Source organism: Durio zibethinus, chromosome 5 (genome assembly GCF_047325235.1).
Source record: "Durio zibethinus cultivar Kanyao isolate XHJ-2024 chromosome 5, ASM4732523v1, whole genome shotgun sequence".
Taxonomy (NCBI): Eukaryota; Viridiplantae; Streptophyta; class Magnoliopsida; order Malvales; family Malvaceae; genus Durio; species Durio zibethinus.
In genome coordinates, this window is record NC_143166.1 from 28,134,989 (window position 1) to 28,156,242 (window position 21,254).

Consider the following 21,254-nt stretch of genomic DNA (forward strand, 5'->3'; position numbering starts at 1 on the left):
TAAACAAACTAAAAAGAGTAAAACCTTCCGGGGAACATAATCAAAGTCTAACCATCATATTGTAAAGAACATAAAGACTAGCAATGAATTGAAAATACAGTGATTGATGATTGCCATAAGACCCTGAATCGTGGAAGGTCAAAAGTAAAAAAAGTTGAGAATGAGTGAATGACGAATTTGGACCCGCCATTTTTTGATTCACCGAATGATCTCCTACTGACATCTACCCTCAAACCTTACACAAAGTTCCTGACCTTATCTAATCACTCCCCTTTTTCCCCCACTTAAGAAGTTTTTGCTTACCTTCTAAAAAGAGAGAGAGAAGAGAACAGATGTCAATAAAAACACTATATAAGATATAGCAGCAAAGTAGTGAATTTCCAAAGACTTCACCCCCCATCTTTGATCTTTTGAGAAAGAAGGAAAGAAAAAGAAATAGTAAAGTCTCTCCCTCCATTTCTCTCTCTGTCTCTCTCTCCTTGCTCGTTTTATCATCATTGCACTTCTCTTTTAACAATGTACATAGAGATAGCTGCGCTCTCTCTTCAACGCCACTAAGCTGACCTTTTAACACATTATCATCAATTGATGGAGTTCGATCTAGAAAACCCATTAACAAACTTCAATGACTTCTGCCCTGCTACTACTATCCCTTCCCTCTTCCTAGTTGAATCTGATCATATGCCCACAGAGAATTACATAAAGACTCTCAAAGCTAGAGATCTTGACATTTCCCTCAGACGAGAAGTTATCTCTTCAATCTCGCAGGTAAGTAACTAACGAACTTACTTCCTGAGAAGAAAGAGTTAAACTGTGTTAATTTCCGTTATGCTTATGCATAGATGCTGAATTTGCTTTTATGCTTCAGTTTTCTTGCAAATTCGATCCCTTTCTATCATATCTTGCTGTCAATTATCTCGATCGATTCTTATCAAGCCAAGGAATACCGGTAATGACTCCTTAGCCTCGTTCACAACATTTATCCAGTTCATAGAACTGCAAAACTAACAAAGATATGGCCAATCTTTGATCCCGCAGCAACCTAAGACATGGGTTTTGAGACTTGTTGCAATCTCTTGCGTCTCTTTAGCTGCCAAGATGAAGAAAACAGAGTTCTCTCTTGCCGACTTACAGGTAAAATTCGCATAGACGTACAGACGTAGACAGCTGTAACATTGCCAAAGAGAAATTTTATATGGTAGAGTCGGCCTTATTTAAATCTTTTTCTGTGGAATATTATATGTATAGAGCAATGGAGGTTTCATATTTGACGCACAAACAGTAGAGCGAATGGAATACCTAATCTTGGGAGCACTGAAATGGCGAATGCGTTCAATTACTCCGTTCTCTTTCATCTCCTTTTTCATTTCATCGTTCGAGCTCAAAGACCCTCCATTAAGGCATGCCCTCAAAGCTCGAGCTGTTGAGATCATATTCAAAGCTCAAATGGGTAGGTCTACTTCACTGAAAATGCCAAGAATACTTACATGCATCTACCACCACTTTACTTTAATTTCCTTATCTCAAAACTCACAAAAACAGTTTCCCTTTTTTTTTTTTCTTGTAATAACAGATCATATAAAGCTTTTAGAGTTCAAGCCATCAATAATTGCTGCATCCGCACTTCTCTCTGCCTCCCATGAACTTTTTCCCTTGCAATTCCCCTGCTTTAGAAAAGCAATTTCCAGCTGTTCATATGTAAATAAGGTAATCTGATGTTCTTTACTTTTTCTCTCCATTTAACATTTACCACGCATTAAAAACCAACAAACATATTATTTTAATTTCGTATTTTTTAAATAAAGGCAGTACAATTGAACATCTAATTTATTAGTGTTTGCTATATGTGGTAATAATTTGGCTGCAGGAAAACATGTTCAAATGCTACAATTCGATGCAAGAGACAGCGAAGGAGGGATATGAATCAATGTTTGATATGTTTAGGAGCTCCAACACGCCCGTCAACGTGCTTGACCAGAAATTTTCATGGTCAGAAAGTGAAACAACCAATGGCATCGTTACAACCGCCACCACCATTACTCTGAGAACAGAGAGAGACATCAAGAGAAGAAAAAGTAATGATTACCGGAACAAATCAAACGGTCCACCTTTCTCAGGTCCAACACTGTTGATGACAGTGGATCACAAGTTTTCATCAACGGTCCACCTCTCTTTCCAATAACGAAACAAAAGAAAGAAAAAAAAAAAAAACAAAGGAAAATGAGAAATGGGTGCCAGAGATGATGTTTCGTACATAGCTAGCCCAATCACTGCTAGGCTATTTCGTGACTTGTTATGGCCAATCCACCGATCTCTTTCTTTGCTAGAGCTGAAGACAGGAAACCCGAAGAGAATTTTGTTTCCTGTTGTTCTTTTCTTTTCCTTTAGGTACCAAACAAAGACAAAACGTTAACTTTGAATTGTAGGGTTGGATTTTTGTATGTCTGTTTGGTGTAACCGTGGTTGTGTCTCTTATTTTCTGGCAAAAGAATAATAGTGACAGTACTAATACACCAATATAAATAATATATTCTTGGTAAACGAAAATGGAAAATTTTTTTTCACTTCTTGTTTTAATACTTGACTGCTGGATCAACACAGGCTACAATTTGAACTTTAAATTGTTTTTTTTTTTAAAACATTTTATACCAAACTGTAGACTGAAACTTCTTTTTAAAATCAAATTTAAAATTTTGACATGGTAGCAATGGGTGAATAATGAATATTATTTACAGGTATTTTCTATATAGTATAATCAATTTGAGCAACAGAAGTTAATGAAGTATTATGCACAAAAGTCGTGACACATAATATTTTATGCACTATTTGTCTTTTGATTACTCACTCGTCCAAAATTTCACTTTTTCTGCATTTCATAGGTAAAAGAGTAGTATTAAAATTCACTTTTTTTAGCTAAATCTTATTTGTAAGTATTGCATGACTTAAAATTTTAGATTCAAGTCTCATTATGTATATAAATTTGATTTTTAGTTAAAATTATAGTTTATTAATTGATTATTAAGTAAATTTATCAACTTCAGAGATATCATAAAACTAAATAAAAAAAATCATATATATGTTTTAAAAAATGTGTACCATATTTATTCGTGTCAACATGAATTTCAATATGACTTAATTTGTGTTTTATATATGTTGATATGTCTAAACACGTATAAGATATGAAAATTACGTGTAAATAAAACGTGTTACATAGATATACATTTAATGAAAAATATATTTAATTTAATCGCGTCACACGGGTACACATTTAACATATCTAATATGTTTAACACATTTATTATATTTATTTTAATTTAGTATAAATATATAAAGATTATTTTAATTTTTAATCTTTTAATTATGATACCTATCTAGCTACTCAACACCATAAAAAATTATTTTAAACTTTTAATTATAATATTCATTTAATAATTATTATAAAATAATTTTTATATTAATAATATAAATACAATATAAATAACAATATTAGTACAATACATCATTATTTAATTCTTTAATCTTTAGTAATTTGTCATTTTAGGTTTGGTACTAAAAACCAATATAGTTATGTATACATTTATGATTGTTACAATAGTAATGTATATATAAAAATTTAAGTATATATATATTAAATGCATATTAAATGGTGATCAAATTTTTTTTTTATACTTTTTAATATGCAAGTATTTTTTTTATTAAAAATATATTAAAAAAAATTGAAAAGGACAATGTATACTTAATTGTTAATAACAAGTAAGATCCAGCATTATGGTCATTAATCAAGCAACGCAAATCTAAATCACATGAATAAACAATAATATATTATAATAATACTAAATAATATTTGTAATGATAAAAAACTATATGATCATCTTAACAACATGAATCATAATATGTGATTATTTTAAATCATAAGAGTTAAAATAAGAGATTATACATTTGAAATTAAAAATAATACATATTTTAAATAATATGTATAATGATAAAAATTATATAATTTATTTTATATTACATAATACGATATTATTGAAACGTAACTTATAAATTATTAATGTAAATACATATCTCAATAACTTATTTTAAATATTTTATTCTAAATCACATGATAAGAAATTATATATTTGAAATTAAACATAACATATTTCTTTTAAATAACATTTTATAATGATAAGATATTATAAAATTTATATTTCTATATGACATGATAAGGTATTATTATAATGTAATGTATATACTCATCTTAATAACTTGTTTTATATACTTTATTCTAAAATCTAAATCACAGTATATGATACCCATATTAATTATAAGAGATTATATAATTTATTCTAAATCATATGTATATGAATATAACCATGATAATTAAAATATGTAATTTATTTTAATCATATTTGTAGACACCTAATTTTGTCTAGGTCAATTCAGGTTTAGTCGATTTTTTTGCTGATCTTAAAATTTCAATTTGGGCTAATTTAAGCATTTTAATTGGATTATTTGATCAAGTTCGTTTGGGATTTATTTTGAACCAATCAATTTTGTAAGATCATTTTGCACAAATCGAGCCTTGTTCAATTTAACTTGGTTAGATTTAAGATCAAGTCATGTAGGCTTGATCCAAGCCCAAAGTCTAAGCCAAATCTAATTTTGAAAGCCCAATAGAAGTTTAAGATCATTAAAAAGCCTAGTTGCAAACCCAAATTCAATTTTAAGAGCTAATTTTATTTTATTAGGATTAATTAATTTAATTAATTGAAATATTAAAAAAATGATGAAATGAATTTTTTTAAAAAATGTCTATCATTATTTAGCTTTTCCAAGCTCCTAGAACCTCTTGCTCTCAAATTATTAGCCCTATTCTTATCTTTCCTTTTTTCACTTTCTTTTTAGCCCCTGGTTTCCTAACACCAATTCTTAAAACATTTCAATCTCCCAAATTCATCAAGCTCCTCTACCCCATGTTAGCAACAATCCAAAAAATCTAGTTCTTTGGCATCATTTATTATAGAGCTAACTCTAGAAGGATTGAAAACAAAATTCACATTGGGGAGAAGGGAAGGAGTTAGAAGCTAAAAAAGAAAAAAAATTGACCACCCAAACTACCACCAAAAGCAACCCTAATCCATTCAGCCCTAGTGAAGCATCCGTAATCATCCACAACTCACCATTTTCACAGTCCCAAATTACCATAAACTAAACCCAAAATCTCCCACAAAATAGCCTATCATCGACTTTCCAAGTTGCCAACACCAACCGATCAAACTACCTAGAAAACTTGCCAATCTCGTCATTGAACACTACCACTCAAGCCACTATGAAAGCCCCCTTTAATCCTATTATGCCTTCACCTATGCTATTAGCCAACCTTTTCCATCGCAACTAAAACCCCACAAAAAAAAAACACAAAAAATACAAAAAAAACCCAGCAAACATTAAAAAAAAACACAAAAAACTCATCCCTTGAAACGGGGAACTGTAATGCCAAAAAGCAAAAAAAAAAAAAATCAACATAAGCAAGAAAAAAAAAAAGAAAGAAGAAGAAAGTTTTTGATTTGGGGGATTCTAGGGTTTTTAGAGTTTGAGACTTGGAAGAAATGAAGGTTAAATGAAGAAGAGCAGCATAGTTAAAAATAGTGGGATTTCGTGAGATGAAAAGAGTCTTTTTTTCATGTTAAAGGTCTAAATCTAGCAAAATTTGAGAGTTTTTAGGAAAAACTGGTTGGATAATGGTGAAAAAGATGAAAAATAAAAAGCTAAGGGATGAATTTTGGGAAAAGTATGGCACTAATGAGTGATGGTCGGTAACTGGCAGTCAATGGCTGGCATGATGGTTTTTGGCAAATGACATTAGTTTTTGGAAACAAAGGGTGGTTGAGGTTTTACATTTTTTAAAGCTTTTTGGAGGTTTTGTTAAGAAAACTATTGAAAATTATTTTAGAAAAAAAAATGTTATATATATATATATGTTGTTGTCATAATGTTCAAGTTCGAGAACCTGCTTATTAGATACAAAAATCATGAAGTCACCATCAATATTTTTTATCTAGTTATGATTGACTATTTTATGTGAATCTATCCTTTTTAATGTTGTCCTAAGTGTAAACATGGGTCCTTAAAATAAAATAGCTTCTGATCTACATCATTAGAAATAAGTTTGAAATTGGTTATGTTCAAATAAGATTTTAACACCCTATTAAACTAAAAATTGGTAACAAATTAATCATATATTATCTTACCTAAGTCGTAATCAAAGATGGTATTTTATTATGCAAATAAATCAATTCCATTCTTTTTATTTATTTACACATCTTTGTCATACAAAATTTTTATTAAGATTATCAGGCAATCATATCAATATAAAAATCATACTAATAATCATGGAAGGATATCATGCAATAAATCACTTAAATACCAACATTTTAAAATATCATGCAAATAAATATTTAATAAGTCATACAACTATTAATCATGCAAATATATTAATAATCGAGTAAATAATAATTAATCATGCAAAAACATAAAAATTCATACCAAGTTTTTTTCTTTTTCTTTTCTTCATAAGAAAATATAAAAAAGAAAATATAAGAAATATAGAAACAAAATAAAAAAAAAAACTAGAAAATAAAACCAAAAAAATGGAAAATAAATAAAAATAAAAAATAAAAATAAAAAATAAAGATCTTTGATTGGATTGGGTTTGAGCTGGTCAACAAGCGGGTCTCCTTAGGTTTTCATGCAGGTCAAAGCTTTGCAAAAAAGGTAGCATTTAGGCTTGGCTATAAAAGCCTAAATCCAAAGTTTTTCTTCAAATCAAACTTCTCATCTCTTTCTCTAGGTTAGTTTTCTCTCCTTTCTTTCTAAAAGGTCTCGATCAAAAAATTCAACTAGCTAACCCAAACTTACATTTTGACCATCATGAATTACTCTAGCCACCGTGAAAACCACTGGAAACTTCAAACTTTACTAGAGAATTCAAGCCCCAAACGTAGAAAATTTCCAAAATTCAACCAAACTTTCAAAAATTCTCAGAAAAAACTAAAATTTCAAAAGTTCCTAGAAATTCAAAGCATAAGCCTAGAAATTCAACAATTCCAATCCTAAATTAAACATAACCCAAAATCAAATAAATTTCCACCAAATCAAACCAATATCTCAAAATTAAAATTTCCATAAAATTTTCCAATCCTAGAAACACTAAAAAATCCAAAGATGAAAACTCAAAAATTGGACTTCCAAAACCTAAGATCGGGACTAAAAATAATTTTGTGACTGATTGCTGGAATTTTGCTTGATTGTTTCATGCTTATTGTTCGCTTAAATTTGCTAGATTGCTTGTTCTTTCTTTGTTTTATGATCAAATTGGGATTTTCTTATATAAGGAATCAATCTTTTTTACTTTGGAAAATTTTCTAGTCCTACTGAATTTAAGAAAAATTTTCTCATATTCACTTTTCTGTAATTTTTCCTTTTTCATGAAGATTGGGATCCAAGAATTTTCTTAGGCAATTGGATCCTTAATTTCAGAATCTAAACAAGATCTAGAACAAAATATTCAAATTCCCACGTTTTTTCTATTTGGCTTTTTTGGCTCTTTTTTTATGTTATATTTTTTTGACATTTGACCTTTGATTTTGACCAAAATCAAAATTAAAATTAAAATCAAAATTAACATTAAAATCAAAATCAAAGTCAAAATTAAGTTTAACATTAAAATCAAACATTACAATCAAAAATAAAATTTTTTGGGCTTTTAACCCTTGAGCACAAAATCTTTTTTTCTTGTTGGTATTAAGACTTAATTTATGATCGAAACTTGTTTTGATTTCAAAAATTTTTTTTATAAAAAAAATGAGATGTTTACACTGAGTCATACTAAGATTTCAACGTCTCAAACTCAGTTCACATCTAACTATCTTTGAAATTGTTTTGGGGGTTAATAATACTTGCAATTTCTAAACTTTGATTTAAATTTATTTTAGTCCTTAAGTTTTAAAAAGTTTGAATTGAGTCCCTAATTGCTAAAAATTATTTTATTTTGATCATTCCATTTATGAAATTGTTTAAATTGATAGTAAATATCATTTAGCATCACGTGATGATATTAGTTGTCATCTCACGTGACAAAGAGGGACCAAAATATAATTTTCTCAAAGTTTAGAAATAAAAAATAAAACTATCTCAAAATTTTATATATAAATTTAAAATTATATTTTTATATTTTTTGTTGTAATATAATTTATTAGTTATATTTTTTGTTTTTAATAGAAAATAGATTTTTAAAAATTAAAATTAAGTTAAAAATTAAAATTCTTTTTTTAAAAATTTATTATAATTTTAAAAACAAAATAAATTATTTTCTACTAAAAACATTATCTTACTCATAAATCATAATAAAAAATATTATTTTCTATCCAAAAATATATATTTTTAAAATAGTAAATATCTTTTATTTTCCTTTTCCAAATATATTTTATAAAAAATAAAATAATTAAATAAATTTTGATTTTTATATATTTCAAAATATATTTTATAAAGTAATATTTTTTTTTGTTTTTAAAATGTATTCAATTTTAAATTTAATTTTAAGTTTTGAATATCTATTTTCTATTTTAAACAAAAATCTAATAGTAAATTATACTAGAACAAAAAAATTTAAAAATATAATTTTAAATTTCATATTTTATAAGATATGTATGAAATATATAAAATTTTGGAATAATTTCATCATTAGTTTTTAAATTTTGAGAGAATTACATTTTGGTTTCTCCTTGTCACATGTATACTAAATTTAAACAATTTCATAGACAAAAGAATCAAAATAAGATAACTTTGAATAATTAAAAATCCAATTAAACTTTTTTAAAAATTATAAATCAAAATAAATTTGGATCAAAGTTTATGGACTATAAGTTCTATTAACCATTGTTTTTGTTACACAAGCAGGGATCCACCAGACGAAGTACTCATCATCTCCACATTATTCTGCTCTCTTCAGGAGTCAAGTTGATGGAACCAAACTTCAGCAACCGAATTACAAAGCATTAACCTGCAATATAACGAATTTCATAAACTTCAAAGTTAACCATTTAGAAAATCATCATCAACATCCAATACCCAAAATAAGCAGACCTAAATCCAATGCCACAACATCTCCATCAAGCATAAACCATCTATATCGCATAAGGATGATCAACGCCACGCGACTCATCAATGTTCACGTCGGCAAACAAATGGTGAAATTTTATCAAAGTTAACATTTATATTGAAATTTCAAATAGCAAAATATAAAAGAATTTGATTTGATTAAATTATTTTACATAGACTAAATCCATATTTTAAAAAGAGTACGTGCACAAATTAGGTAATTTGACCAAATTCATAACAATAATAATAATAATAATAATATTATTATTATTATTATTATTATATCAAAAGTGAATTATCATGTTTATTAAAAACTGCTTTTATAAACAATTGATTAATTAACTTTATATTATTCCATAAAAAACTTAATAATAATAATAATAATAATAATAATAATAATAATAATAATAATAATAATAATAATAATAATAATATTATTATTATTATTATTATTATTATTATTATTATTATTATTATTATAGAGATCAGAATTCAGAGATAAGGCTGAAGCCATTATTGTCCTTTTGCTTTTCATGACAGAGTTACGTTGCTATCTGCAGCAGTCTTGGTATTGAATGTTAGGAAGTTCAAGGAATCAATGTAGCTCACCAATGGCTTCAGTAAATGTTGATGATATCTTTTCAACGTAGAAATAAAGTTGGACGTGCTACTCCTCGTGTTAATTTTTATTTCTATAATATATATTTGCACTACCTTCAATTTACTCTCTGCTTTTTTCACTTAAATTTAGAAAAATCCGAAATCCAAGAAGGGAAATATCAAATTAATTAGCCCTTCTCCAAGCTGAATCAAAGGTATTTGTAATTTTTATGCATAAACAGAAAAATTGTTTGATTAAAAGAAAATGTTAATGAGAGGACCACCACACAATCTGTTCTAGTCCGAGCACGATGGAACTTGTATTTCAACAAAAAAAGAAAAAAAGAAGAAAAAGAAAAAGAATTATACTAGAAAATACAGAGTTTTCCGTTTGTGTTGTAACAAAAGAAAATTAAAGAGTAATGTTATTTCATTCCATTTTGATTGTTTGATTACCTGGAAATGATATAAAATAATAATTTTATGAACATTTAATTTTTAAGAGTGATAAGATAGTGATATAATGGGACATTTTAGTTTTTTCTAAAATAAAAAAAATGTTTTTTTAGCAAAGACAAAGAATTAATAAGAGGTCTGATCTCTTATGATATGTCCCATTGCCATTTCCTGCCAACCAAAAAGGATTACATGAAATAAGTAGTGAAAAGGATCAAAGGGGAAGGTGCTTGTGGTTTGGAGGTGTGGGTGAAGAAGGTTCTTGGAATCTGTTGTTCCCTTGCTGCTGTGTCTGTGCCTGTGGAAGTGGAACCTCCGCAGACTGCACACAGTCACATGGAATCCGAGAGAGAGAGAAAGAGAGGAGGGAAAAATGTTAAAGCCACAATGATAAGCTTCCAAAACTTAATAAATGGGAAGGTGGCGCATTGTCTACTAGGTTAGGTTGTTGCATAATGTTAATATCAGCAATCAAAACAGTTTTGTACGTTTGGTTCTAAATGCTGTGGTGGCTCTTTGTCTCCTAATTGTAGACGTTACCTGCTAAGCAATGTCAATGACCTAATCACCTCATCCCAAGGCCCCTTCCCCTTTGTAATCAATCGTACCTTCGGATATGGATTGGTGCAAACCACATGCCAACTTACGCTATCTTCTTTTTTCTCTACTGCATAGATAATCCAGTACTAGTCGAGAGAGCAAGGTTAATTACATTTACATATATTCCATATCTAAATTATCGATTTAATATTTTGAACAAAAAATTTATAATAGCGTACTTCAGTTTTTATTCGGTTAGATAGATGCACATTTTGTTAACTCTTGTAATTAGGGGAAGGTAAAAGAATTTTTTTTTTTTTTGGAATAACCTCCCTTATTGCGGGAATAAATGTTCATCATTGGCTTTTTTTAGTAATTCAAAAACACATTTGCAAAATTAAAAAAAAAAAAAAAGGAGGAATGCAAAAGGATACACTATAAGGGAATAGGAAAATAAAGGCTTTTTTGTTTTTGTTTTTGTTTTTTTTTTTTTTTTTACGTTTAGTAGCATTTATAAATACTATTAAATGATTAGCGACGTTTACCAAAAATATGGTTAAAAGTATTGGTTATACTTGTATCGTGAAAAATAATGATGTTTAAAGAAAAAATATCATTAATTTAGCGGTGTTTGAGCGTATAAATGTCGTTAATTTTTGTAATATAGAGACGTATTTGTACACTTTTAGCGATGCTTTTTACATACAAACGTCACTAAAGTAGGAATTTTTTTTATTTGTTTAAATTTTGACTACTATATTTAAATAAAAAATTATTAAAATAAATAAAAAATAATTTTAATTCATAAACTAAATATTATAAATATTTAAAAATCTAAATATATGATTTGTTTCAGTATACATGTAACACAAAGTTTAATTCAATAACATTAAAATTATTTTAGTGCATTAATTAGAAATTTAAAATGTATAAAATTGATGAACATTTAGACTTGGAGCATTGCTATTTGATGAATGCTTTTTTCCACCATGATCACTAGTATGCTTAGGAACTTACTAAATAAAATAAATAAGTTTTTATACTTAATAATAAGCTATTTATGATATTAAAAAAATATAAATAGTTACTAAATATAATACCTGTGTTGGTGGATCACCTAAATTGGTTCTTAAAAATTGTTGTTGCATAAAATTCATAAGAGTGTTGAATCAACCATCCAATTGCTTAAGCTCCTAATCTATTCTAGCATGCTCCTCAACTCTTTTTGCTTCCATTTATTGGATACATTGTTGCATTGTTTGCAACTCTTCTCTCAATATTGAGATTTCTTGCAAAAACTAACTTGCTGAAAACTATATCCATAGTAGCTAAATGGTGTTGGATCCAATCTAAGACCTTGGATCCGTCTGTGTCTTTCTTTTCTGGCAACTTTTGTAAAAATCCGATCTACTAGTTATTGCATGTTGATAGAACAATTGGATACTGTTTCAATCTCAACAATCATTTTCTTTTTCATTTTCTTCTGTAAATTAATCAAATAAAAATATAAGTTTAATAATTAATTAATAATATATTTGAAATAGTAAATATTTACTTTCTATCTAAAACGAATCCAAGAAATTATCACAATTTCTTTTGTTTTGACATTCATGTAAGATCCATTTTTTTTCATGTCGATTAATTGAAAAAGTTTCACATATCCAATTTTTTCACCTAACCTAATCTCTTATATAAAAAAAAAAACTATTATTGTTAAACATACATCAACCGTAACTTATTCATACTTATCAAGTGTAGCAATAATGAAGTTTAAACATTTGGATAAATTTAATATTATATATTAAAAATATCTAAATTATTAAAATAGAACAATAATTGTAAATTTGCATTTTTGCCTTTTAACATTGCAAAAAGTCTTAAATAGACATCAATCACAACTTATTCATACATATCAAATCATGGTAACCAAATTCAATCATTTGGACAAGTTTAATATAATGTATTTAAGATATAAACTGTTAAAATATAAATATAACTATAAAATTACATTTTTACCCTTTAACGCACAATAAAGTCTTAAAAAGACATAAACGACAACTTTTTTATACATATCAACTGTGAAACCCAAGTTCAATCATTCGGACAAGTTTAATATAATGTATTAAAGCTATCTAAACTATTAAAATAGAATAATAAATACAAATTTATCTTTTTGCCTTTTAAGGCACAAAAAGTGCTAAATAGATGTAAAACAATAACTTTTTCATACATATCAATCGTGAAAACCAAGTCAATCATTGTGATAAGTTTAATATCATGTATTGAAGCTATCTAAATTGTTAAAACATAAATATAACTAAAAAAAATTACATTTTTGCCTTTTAACGGCATAAAAGTACTAAACAGAGATAAACAATAACATTTTCACACATATCAACTGTAAAAATCAAGTTCAATAATTCAAACAAGTTTAATATCATATATTGAAGCTATCTAAACTGTTAAAATAGAATAATAAATGCAAATTTCTATTTTTGTCTTTTAATAGAAGGAATAGAAAGAAAAGTGCTAAACATATATAAATGGTAACTTTTTCACACATATCAATCATGGAAACCAAGTTCAATCATTTGACAAGTTTAATATCATGTATTTAAGCTATCTAAACTATTAAAACATAAATATAACTACAAAATTATATTTTTATCTTTTAACAGCATAACAAAGTCTTAAAAAGACATAAACGATTACTTTTTCACACATATCAACGGTAAAAACCAAGATCAATCATTTTTACAAATTTAATATCATGTATTGAAGCTATCTAAACCATTAAAATAGAAGAAAAAATGCAATTTTGTATTTTTACCTTTTAATGACAAAAAAGTTATAAACAGACACAAGCAGTAACTTTTTTATACATAACAATTATGGAAACCAAGTTTAATAATTCAGATAAGTTTAATATTATGTATTTAAATATCTAAACTATTTAAACATAAATATAACTACAAAATTATATTTTTGCCCTTTAACAACACAACAAAGTCCTAAAAAGACATAAATGGTAATTTTTTCACATATAACAATTATAAAAACTAAGTTTAATCATTTGAATAAGTTTAATATCATATATTGAAGCTATCTAAACTGTTAAAATAGAATAATAAATGTAAAATTGCATTTTTGACTTTTAATGGCACAAAAATCATAAACAAACATAAATGATAACTTTTTCACACATATCAACTGTGAAAACTAAGTTCAATCATTAGGATAAGTTTAATATTATGTATTGAAGTTATCTAAACTGTTAAAACAAAATATTAAATGCAAATTTACATTTTTACCTTTTAACGACACAAAAAATGTTTAACAAACATAAATGGCAACTTTTTCACATATATCAATCATGGAAACCAAGTTCAATAATTTGGACAAGTTTAATACCATGCATTTAAGCTATTTAAAATGTTAAAATATAAATATAACTGTAAAATTACATTTTTGCCCATAACGACATAACAATGTCCTAAAAATAGATAAATAGTAGCTTTTTCATACATATCAATTGTGAAAATCAATTTCAATCATTCAAACCAATTTAATATCATGTATTGAAGCTATCTAAACTATTAAAATAGAATAACACATGCAAATTTGCATTTTTGCCTTTTAACGGCATAAATAGTCTTAAACAAACATAAATGACAACTTTTTCACACATATATAGTTATTAAACCAAGTTTAATTATTCTGATCAGTTTAATATCATGTATTAAACTTATCTAAATTGTTAAAACAAAAAAATAATTGTAAATTTTTCATTTTTTTCCTTTAATAACATAAAAAGTTCTAAAGAGACATAAACTGCAAGTAACTCATTTAATGCTTAACTTATCTATTCTTTTTGTTTTCTTGGAAAACTTTTTGATTCATTTGAGTGGTTATACTTCTGTTGCTTTTTGCTAGCAATTCCAATATTTTCTTTTTCTTGTCATAAAAAAATAAATGTATATAGCAGAAATACAAATATTACTAACTAAAAATAGAAGACACCTTTATTATTAAAAATAATATTAAAAGCTATAAATTAGTACCTTTCTTTTCCTTGGGAACCAAAATCTAACCTACTTTTCATATTGCCACTTGATCACACAATGAGGTAGTTTTTCCATTGTAGTCTCTGTAGTACTATTTTGATTGAAATAATTTTTCTTCAAATTATGCTTATAGTTTTTCTATTTCTTTCCTAATGACTTAAGCACAAATGAAGCAAGTATTTAAAGTAAAAATCTTGACAGCAACAATACAAAAAGTTACAATCAATAAACCAACTTTAAAATAATTAATATTTCTTATATATAATTAATTATACTAATACCTCAATAAAGTTTACAATGTCAATCTTAACTTCTGTTGAAACTTTATGTCATGTTTCGTAATGAATAGCTAATTTCATTTCATTTTCCTAAAAATTCAGCTAACAGTTGAGACTCTTCACCAATTGATTGTTGTTCAAAATTAGTAGACATTACAATATGTTTGTTCAAAAGTAGTGCAAACAATTCATTCAAAGTTGTTCGGGCTCTAGTCCTCTATTGACTATTGTTTTCAATTGTAAAAAATTAAAAGTCAATTAGTAAATTACCAAAATTTAATGATTACAATCAAAATCTAAATATGAGATTTACGATACCTACATTCAAATTAGAAGTAGAATCAATTGGTATGATACTATCTAAACCTAGACCTCCCATATTGTCAGATCTAATATCAGTTGAAGGGTTAGAAGTGACTGAATTAGAATTGACAGTAGACACATTTCCTTTCAAAAGATTCAATGTATGGCTAAGATCAACAGGTGCCATAAAAGGGTTCTAAACTAATATCTCCTATATGTATTCCCCTAAATATATTCCTCAGCATTGTAATTTAGCTGTATCATAAAAGCGAATTAGTTAAAAGTTAAGAAGTTAAAACATTATAAATATAGCAAACGATATATAAGGAACATCTAAAGACATTGAGAAGTTAAGAAATCATAACCAACGATATATAAAGAATATATCGATTTAATTAAATTAATAGATAATGTATGATTTACAACACAATAAATATGCAAAAGCAAATGCTACATAAATTACATAAAAGCATTTATTACAATATGTTTTGAACATTCTAATTACAAAATATAAATGATCCATCATGTTTCATAAATGTTTTCATCAATATCTTCACGGATCCACTGAACAGAGGTACTAGAGATATTTTCATCAAGTTTTATTCAGCAAAAAGAAAATATTCAATTTCATGTTCAATATCATCTTTGGTATCTGACCCTATATCAAATAAGTCTCAAAGTGTGTTATGAAGAACAACAAACTAATTCGATTATTTGGGGTCTTCAGAATAAAAACTTGTTTGACTTAAAAGGAAAAAAAAATAAGGTTCATCGATAAGTTATTATTTAGTGTGAATTAATCGAGAAAAATTCATGATTGTAAATCCAAATAGATATTTATTAATACCCCTCGTACTATTCACATCAATTCAATCACACCGAAATAAAACAACCTTCCGCTGGCCACAATAATCTAACTGAACATCATCATTAATCATGCCATAATAGTCAACATTTCCTTCTAAAGGTTTATGTCTCTAGCATTAGCATAGCTAGTAGTTGATGAAGTAACAACAAGTCCTGAATTTTATGTTCTTTTAAATCTCTCATGAGATTTAGTGTGAAATCTATATCCATTGATTATAAAATCTTTGTATCATTTCACAATCCTGTTTGAACTTTGTGAAAGACACTTCATCTCTTCACTAACAAACCTTTCACTCCAAACCTATAAAGGTGGAATAAAATATATGTTATTCCTTTTATTTATACCCTAAGCATTATATGTAAAATTTTCATAATGGGAAGTATGACATTATTTACAATTTTTCCTAACCATTCATGAAAATTTTCAATGAACAAATTATCAAGCTCTTAAGGGTTTGATCATCGATAATGTGCATAAGCTCTCAAATTGTTTTTATACTCATTACATGCATTAGTATAAAGTATTGAAAATAAGAAAAACATAATAAATCATGCTTAATAGAATGAATAATTTCCTCACATGAACACTTATGTGTGAAATGATTCAATTAAGTTATGATGAAAAAGAACATATCAATGTGTCTGTGCACAAAATTTATAATCTAACTCCATCACTTCAGTTTTATCGATTGGTTGTCCAAAACTTTCAAAGAGATAAGTGTAGGCAAAGTCAATATGTTGTATACCAAGATTTCTTGATGGTGTATTAAATCTTATTTCAGTATCTTCCAAATAACAAGAACAAAATGTCATACACTCCTCTACTTAATATCCTTCAGCAATGGAACATTCCAGATAGCGTTTATTGCGACAATAAAATTTTAATCTCTCTAAAAGCCTAGGGCATAAAACATTTGTCATATACCTTTTAACTAGAATGGTATAATTAACATAACAACTTAATCAAGCTATTAACAAATAACACCTTTCGATAGGATACATCCATCGATAATAAATAACTCCATCAACTTTTGTTTCATATAAAAGGTAGATAACCAAAGGCATCATAATAATGAAAAAGTTCAGAGAAAAAATATTTTCTAAATGGCATTAAGTAATCGTAGCTCGATATTGAAGTTTGTCAAACTCTTCCATAATTAGAACTTACCCATAGAGAGCTTTAAATATGTTACTCAACTTAATTACCACTAAAGTGACTTGTTTTGACATCGATGAATGTAAAGCAAGGGGAAGTAAGTCTTACATCAAGATGTGGTAATCATGTGACTTTAGTGAAGAAAGTTTTGGCTCATTCATATTTACACATCTCGATAAATTTGACACATAATCATCCAAGACGTTTACATTTTTCAACACCTTGCAAAGTACATCTTCGCACCTTTAGACGTCCTAAAACACATAGGAAGCAATTGGGATTTGCCATTAGAAAGCAACTTTGGATGAAAGTCAAGCTGAATCGACATGTCAACTAGGTCGAGCCAACTCATTAAGTCATCCTTTCATCTTTTATTCACATTGAGAATTGTCTTGACAAAATTTTCGCAACATTTTGGTCAAGGTGAATCACCATGTCAACTAGGTCAAGTTGACTCATTAAGTCATCCTTTGATCTTTTATTCACATTGAGAATTGTCTAGACAAAATTTTTGCAAATATTTTTTTATATGTGCATTACAATAAGGTTATGACATAATAAATTATATTTCTAATAGGGCAACTTAAAAAAATACTTCTTTTTTTTTACAACTTAAACTCATTATGGTTATCTTCTTCATCCTTTTCTTCATCACTTTGAATATCAATATCACCAACTTGAGTATCAGCATCACCAACTTGAGGAATAGGAGGTCAAACAGCTTAAAAAATCTCCCTCACTCTTTTCTTTCATTAAGTCATTTTTCCATAAGTGAAATTGATATATTTTAACTTTGACAATATATTAGACCCAATAATTGGTAAGGGCACTTTCCTCAACTCTTCAATTTTATCAAAGCGATGTTTTTGGAATCTAAATCAATGATTAACATCTAACCATTGATGATGTGCCATATAATTGAATTTATTACCATTATGTAACCACTTTGAACATGTCTATGTAGCATAACATGGACAAGCATGACAACCTTTAGTATTCTAACCAAATAAATTTACGTAAGTAGAAAAATCGTTGATAGTCAATAATAAGGCAGCATGTATTTTGAAGTTTTCTTTTTTTTTTTTTAAGTATTATAGGTCTCAACTCCTTCCTATAACTACTTTAACTCTTCAATCAGAGTTTGCAAGTAAATGTCTATATCATTTTCTAGATCTTTTTTTTCTTAGGAATTATCATAGATGAGATAAATGACTATTGCTTCATGACAATCTATTGTGGCAACTTGTACGAAACTAATACAACTGGCCAAGTACTATAAGAAGTACTCATCACTTTGAATCAGTTGAATTCATCAGATGCTAGTAAGCATAACATTTTGAGAATCAGAAGCAAAGTCCAAAAACCTAGTGTAAAATGATTTCCATGCCAAAGAATTAGCAGGATGCCTCAATGATCCATAATTCGTTTGCTCGTTATGATGCCACCTCATAGAATTCGTAATCTTGAAGACATAAAGAGTCATTGAAGTCTCGATATTAATGAAAAATACCATAAAACCTTTATAGGCTTATTTTTGACATGAACTTTTTCATCTTCCTTATACAAGTGTTTTTTAAGATTTTATTCCAACCAACGAGAATTACCACACACATGACAAGATTGTTGATTTTTTTCTATCACCCTAATACAACATGCAATCATTGGGACACTATTAGTTTTCTCATATCTAAGACCTAACTTCTTGATCATTTTCTTTGAATTTTTATAAGATTCAAGAATTTTTGCGAAAGAAAATCTTTCTTTCATAAACTCCAATAATAAAGTTAAAGAGTATTTTGTCCATCCATATAAGCATTTCAAGTGAAAAAGACACACACAGAAAGATAACCTTGAATGCTTAGATCTCCCATAAAGTTTTTCATTCATATCCTCTAGCAACCTATAAAACTTTGATACTTTTTTACTAGGTTATTGGTCACCTACACCTTCTCATGTTCACAAAAATCATTCATTTCAACATTTGACTTGTTAAATCCATCATTTTGGGGAAACAAATTATGCAAATGTTGGTTATGAATGTTGAAAGTATCCTGCAACATGCCTCCATGTCATCTTGTCTAATAAGATCATGTTAATGTTGGAGAGCCCTTGAAATTGAAAAAACTCTAGTCGATGACCTTGATGGTATAGATTCTCCATAAAAATATCAATTAACATATCCTAAAAGAAATTCAATATACATTAAATCTTCCAAAACAACTTCACAAATTTGTCAATCGATATTAGCATATCTCAAACAATCGCATAATATCATATTATTTTCACTTACATTTTCAAATGTAAAATTTTAAAAAAATTTCACTCTATCTTGATACTTTTGACTTAATCTTGACTTTTACATTCAACTCTTATGAATTTAATACTTACTACATTATTAGACCAAAGTATATAATTAATTATATGAAAATAAACTCTAACATATTTAATTAGACTAACCCTAAAACAAAAAATAATTACAAGTTGATATCACTAAACAAGTTATTCAACTTTTTTGTATATTCTATAACATATAAAGAAATGAGTTGATGCATCTATATCATATATGAAACATGGCAAATTATAAAATGGAAGCAAAAAGATTATTCCTAAATCTTTGAAAAAAAGTATATGTTTAAATTGACCAAGTATGGAAATTGGAAACTGTTAAGATTAAAACCTTTATTCTTTTTCCCAGAAGTCCATAAACTACTTTACATTGTAGCCCCATTACAAAACCACTAACTAAACTCAAATATCAGTTTCAAATTCAACTACCTACATGCTTAATACTAGAATCTGACCGAGAAATTATCATTAACTATAAATAAAAAGAACCTATTACATTTCATGCATTGGTTTCATTTTAAAGGATAAAAACAATAAATATCAATTGTGCTGCTGCCCATTTTAATAGAATATAAAGAACTATAGCATTTTTCAAGCTATAGTTAGAAGTAGTTGTGATTGTCAAATGGCATAATAGTTTTCCAACTGTTAGAATCCTTTAATCAAGCTCATGTTGTAATTCAACTTCATGATATCATGTTTCTTAAAGAATGCAAAAGAGGGATAGAGACAAATAGAATATTCACTCAAGACATCAATAAAAAATTCATTCAAATTTTTTCATCGAAAATTCATATAACCAAAAAACTAAGTGTAATAGACTAAGTTTAAGTATGTGACAAGCACTTTACCTTGCGGTATTCACAAAAGAGTATAGAATTTTTTTTTTTTGGTTCTCTGTCTTCTATTATTGATAGTTTTCATGCATAACAAAATATTTCAAGCAAGATTAAGTTGTTTCATCAAACAACATAAACTAAAAAACCAAACAAAACAAATGACAATATGAGATTTTAGTAGCATGTTGAATCCTAGTGTATCATGTATGTCATGTTTGTTGTAATATCATAAAATATAGAAAAGAAATAAAATAAAGCTATTTTTAATTTTTTTTCTTCTTTTAAATACAAAATAATTAAATTACTAAATTTATGTAATTTAATTAATTTTTTGTATGAAATTTGCTTGTTTGATTTTAAAACATGTGTACTTTGTAGTTGGCTTAGTTCAATTAAGAGCTCAATGACACATGATTCCATATATGAAACAATCCATGGAATATAGTGTAATGAAATTCCTTAGACTAAAAGAACATATTTTTTTAGGGACATGCTTTTTGCATTTTCAATCATGTAGAAGTATGTAAGAGCATACAAAAGACTTAGCCAGTTCTTCACAGTCAACTAAAAAATTGCAAAATATTAATAAATAAAGGGGACTATAGTTGTATTCAACTCAATGCACCATTTTTACCTAACTTCTAGTTTTTGACAAAACTGCTAA

The 21,254-nt window shown here is 27.3% G+C and overlaps 1 protein-coding gene across 1 annotated transcript; it reads left to right on the forward strand.

Moving 5' to 3' along the window:
• Positions 1 to 241: 241 nt before the first annotated feature.
• On the forward strand, positions 242 to 2,215 carry LOC111282697 (putative cyclin-D6-1). Its single transcript, XM_022870900.2, is given in 7 exon segments — positions 242 to 768; positions 869 to 949; positions 1,039 to 1,134; positions 1,249 to 1,450; positions 1,574 to 1,707; positions 1,868 to 2,092; positions 2,094 to 2,215. Coding segments are annotated over 7 exon segments (957 nt in total). The 5' UTR covers positions 242 to 588; the 3' UTR covers positions 2,133 to 2,215.
• The last annotated feature ends 19,039 nt before the right edge of the window (positions 2,216 to 21,254 follow it).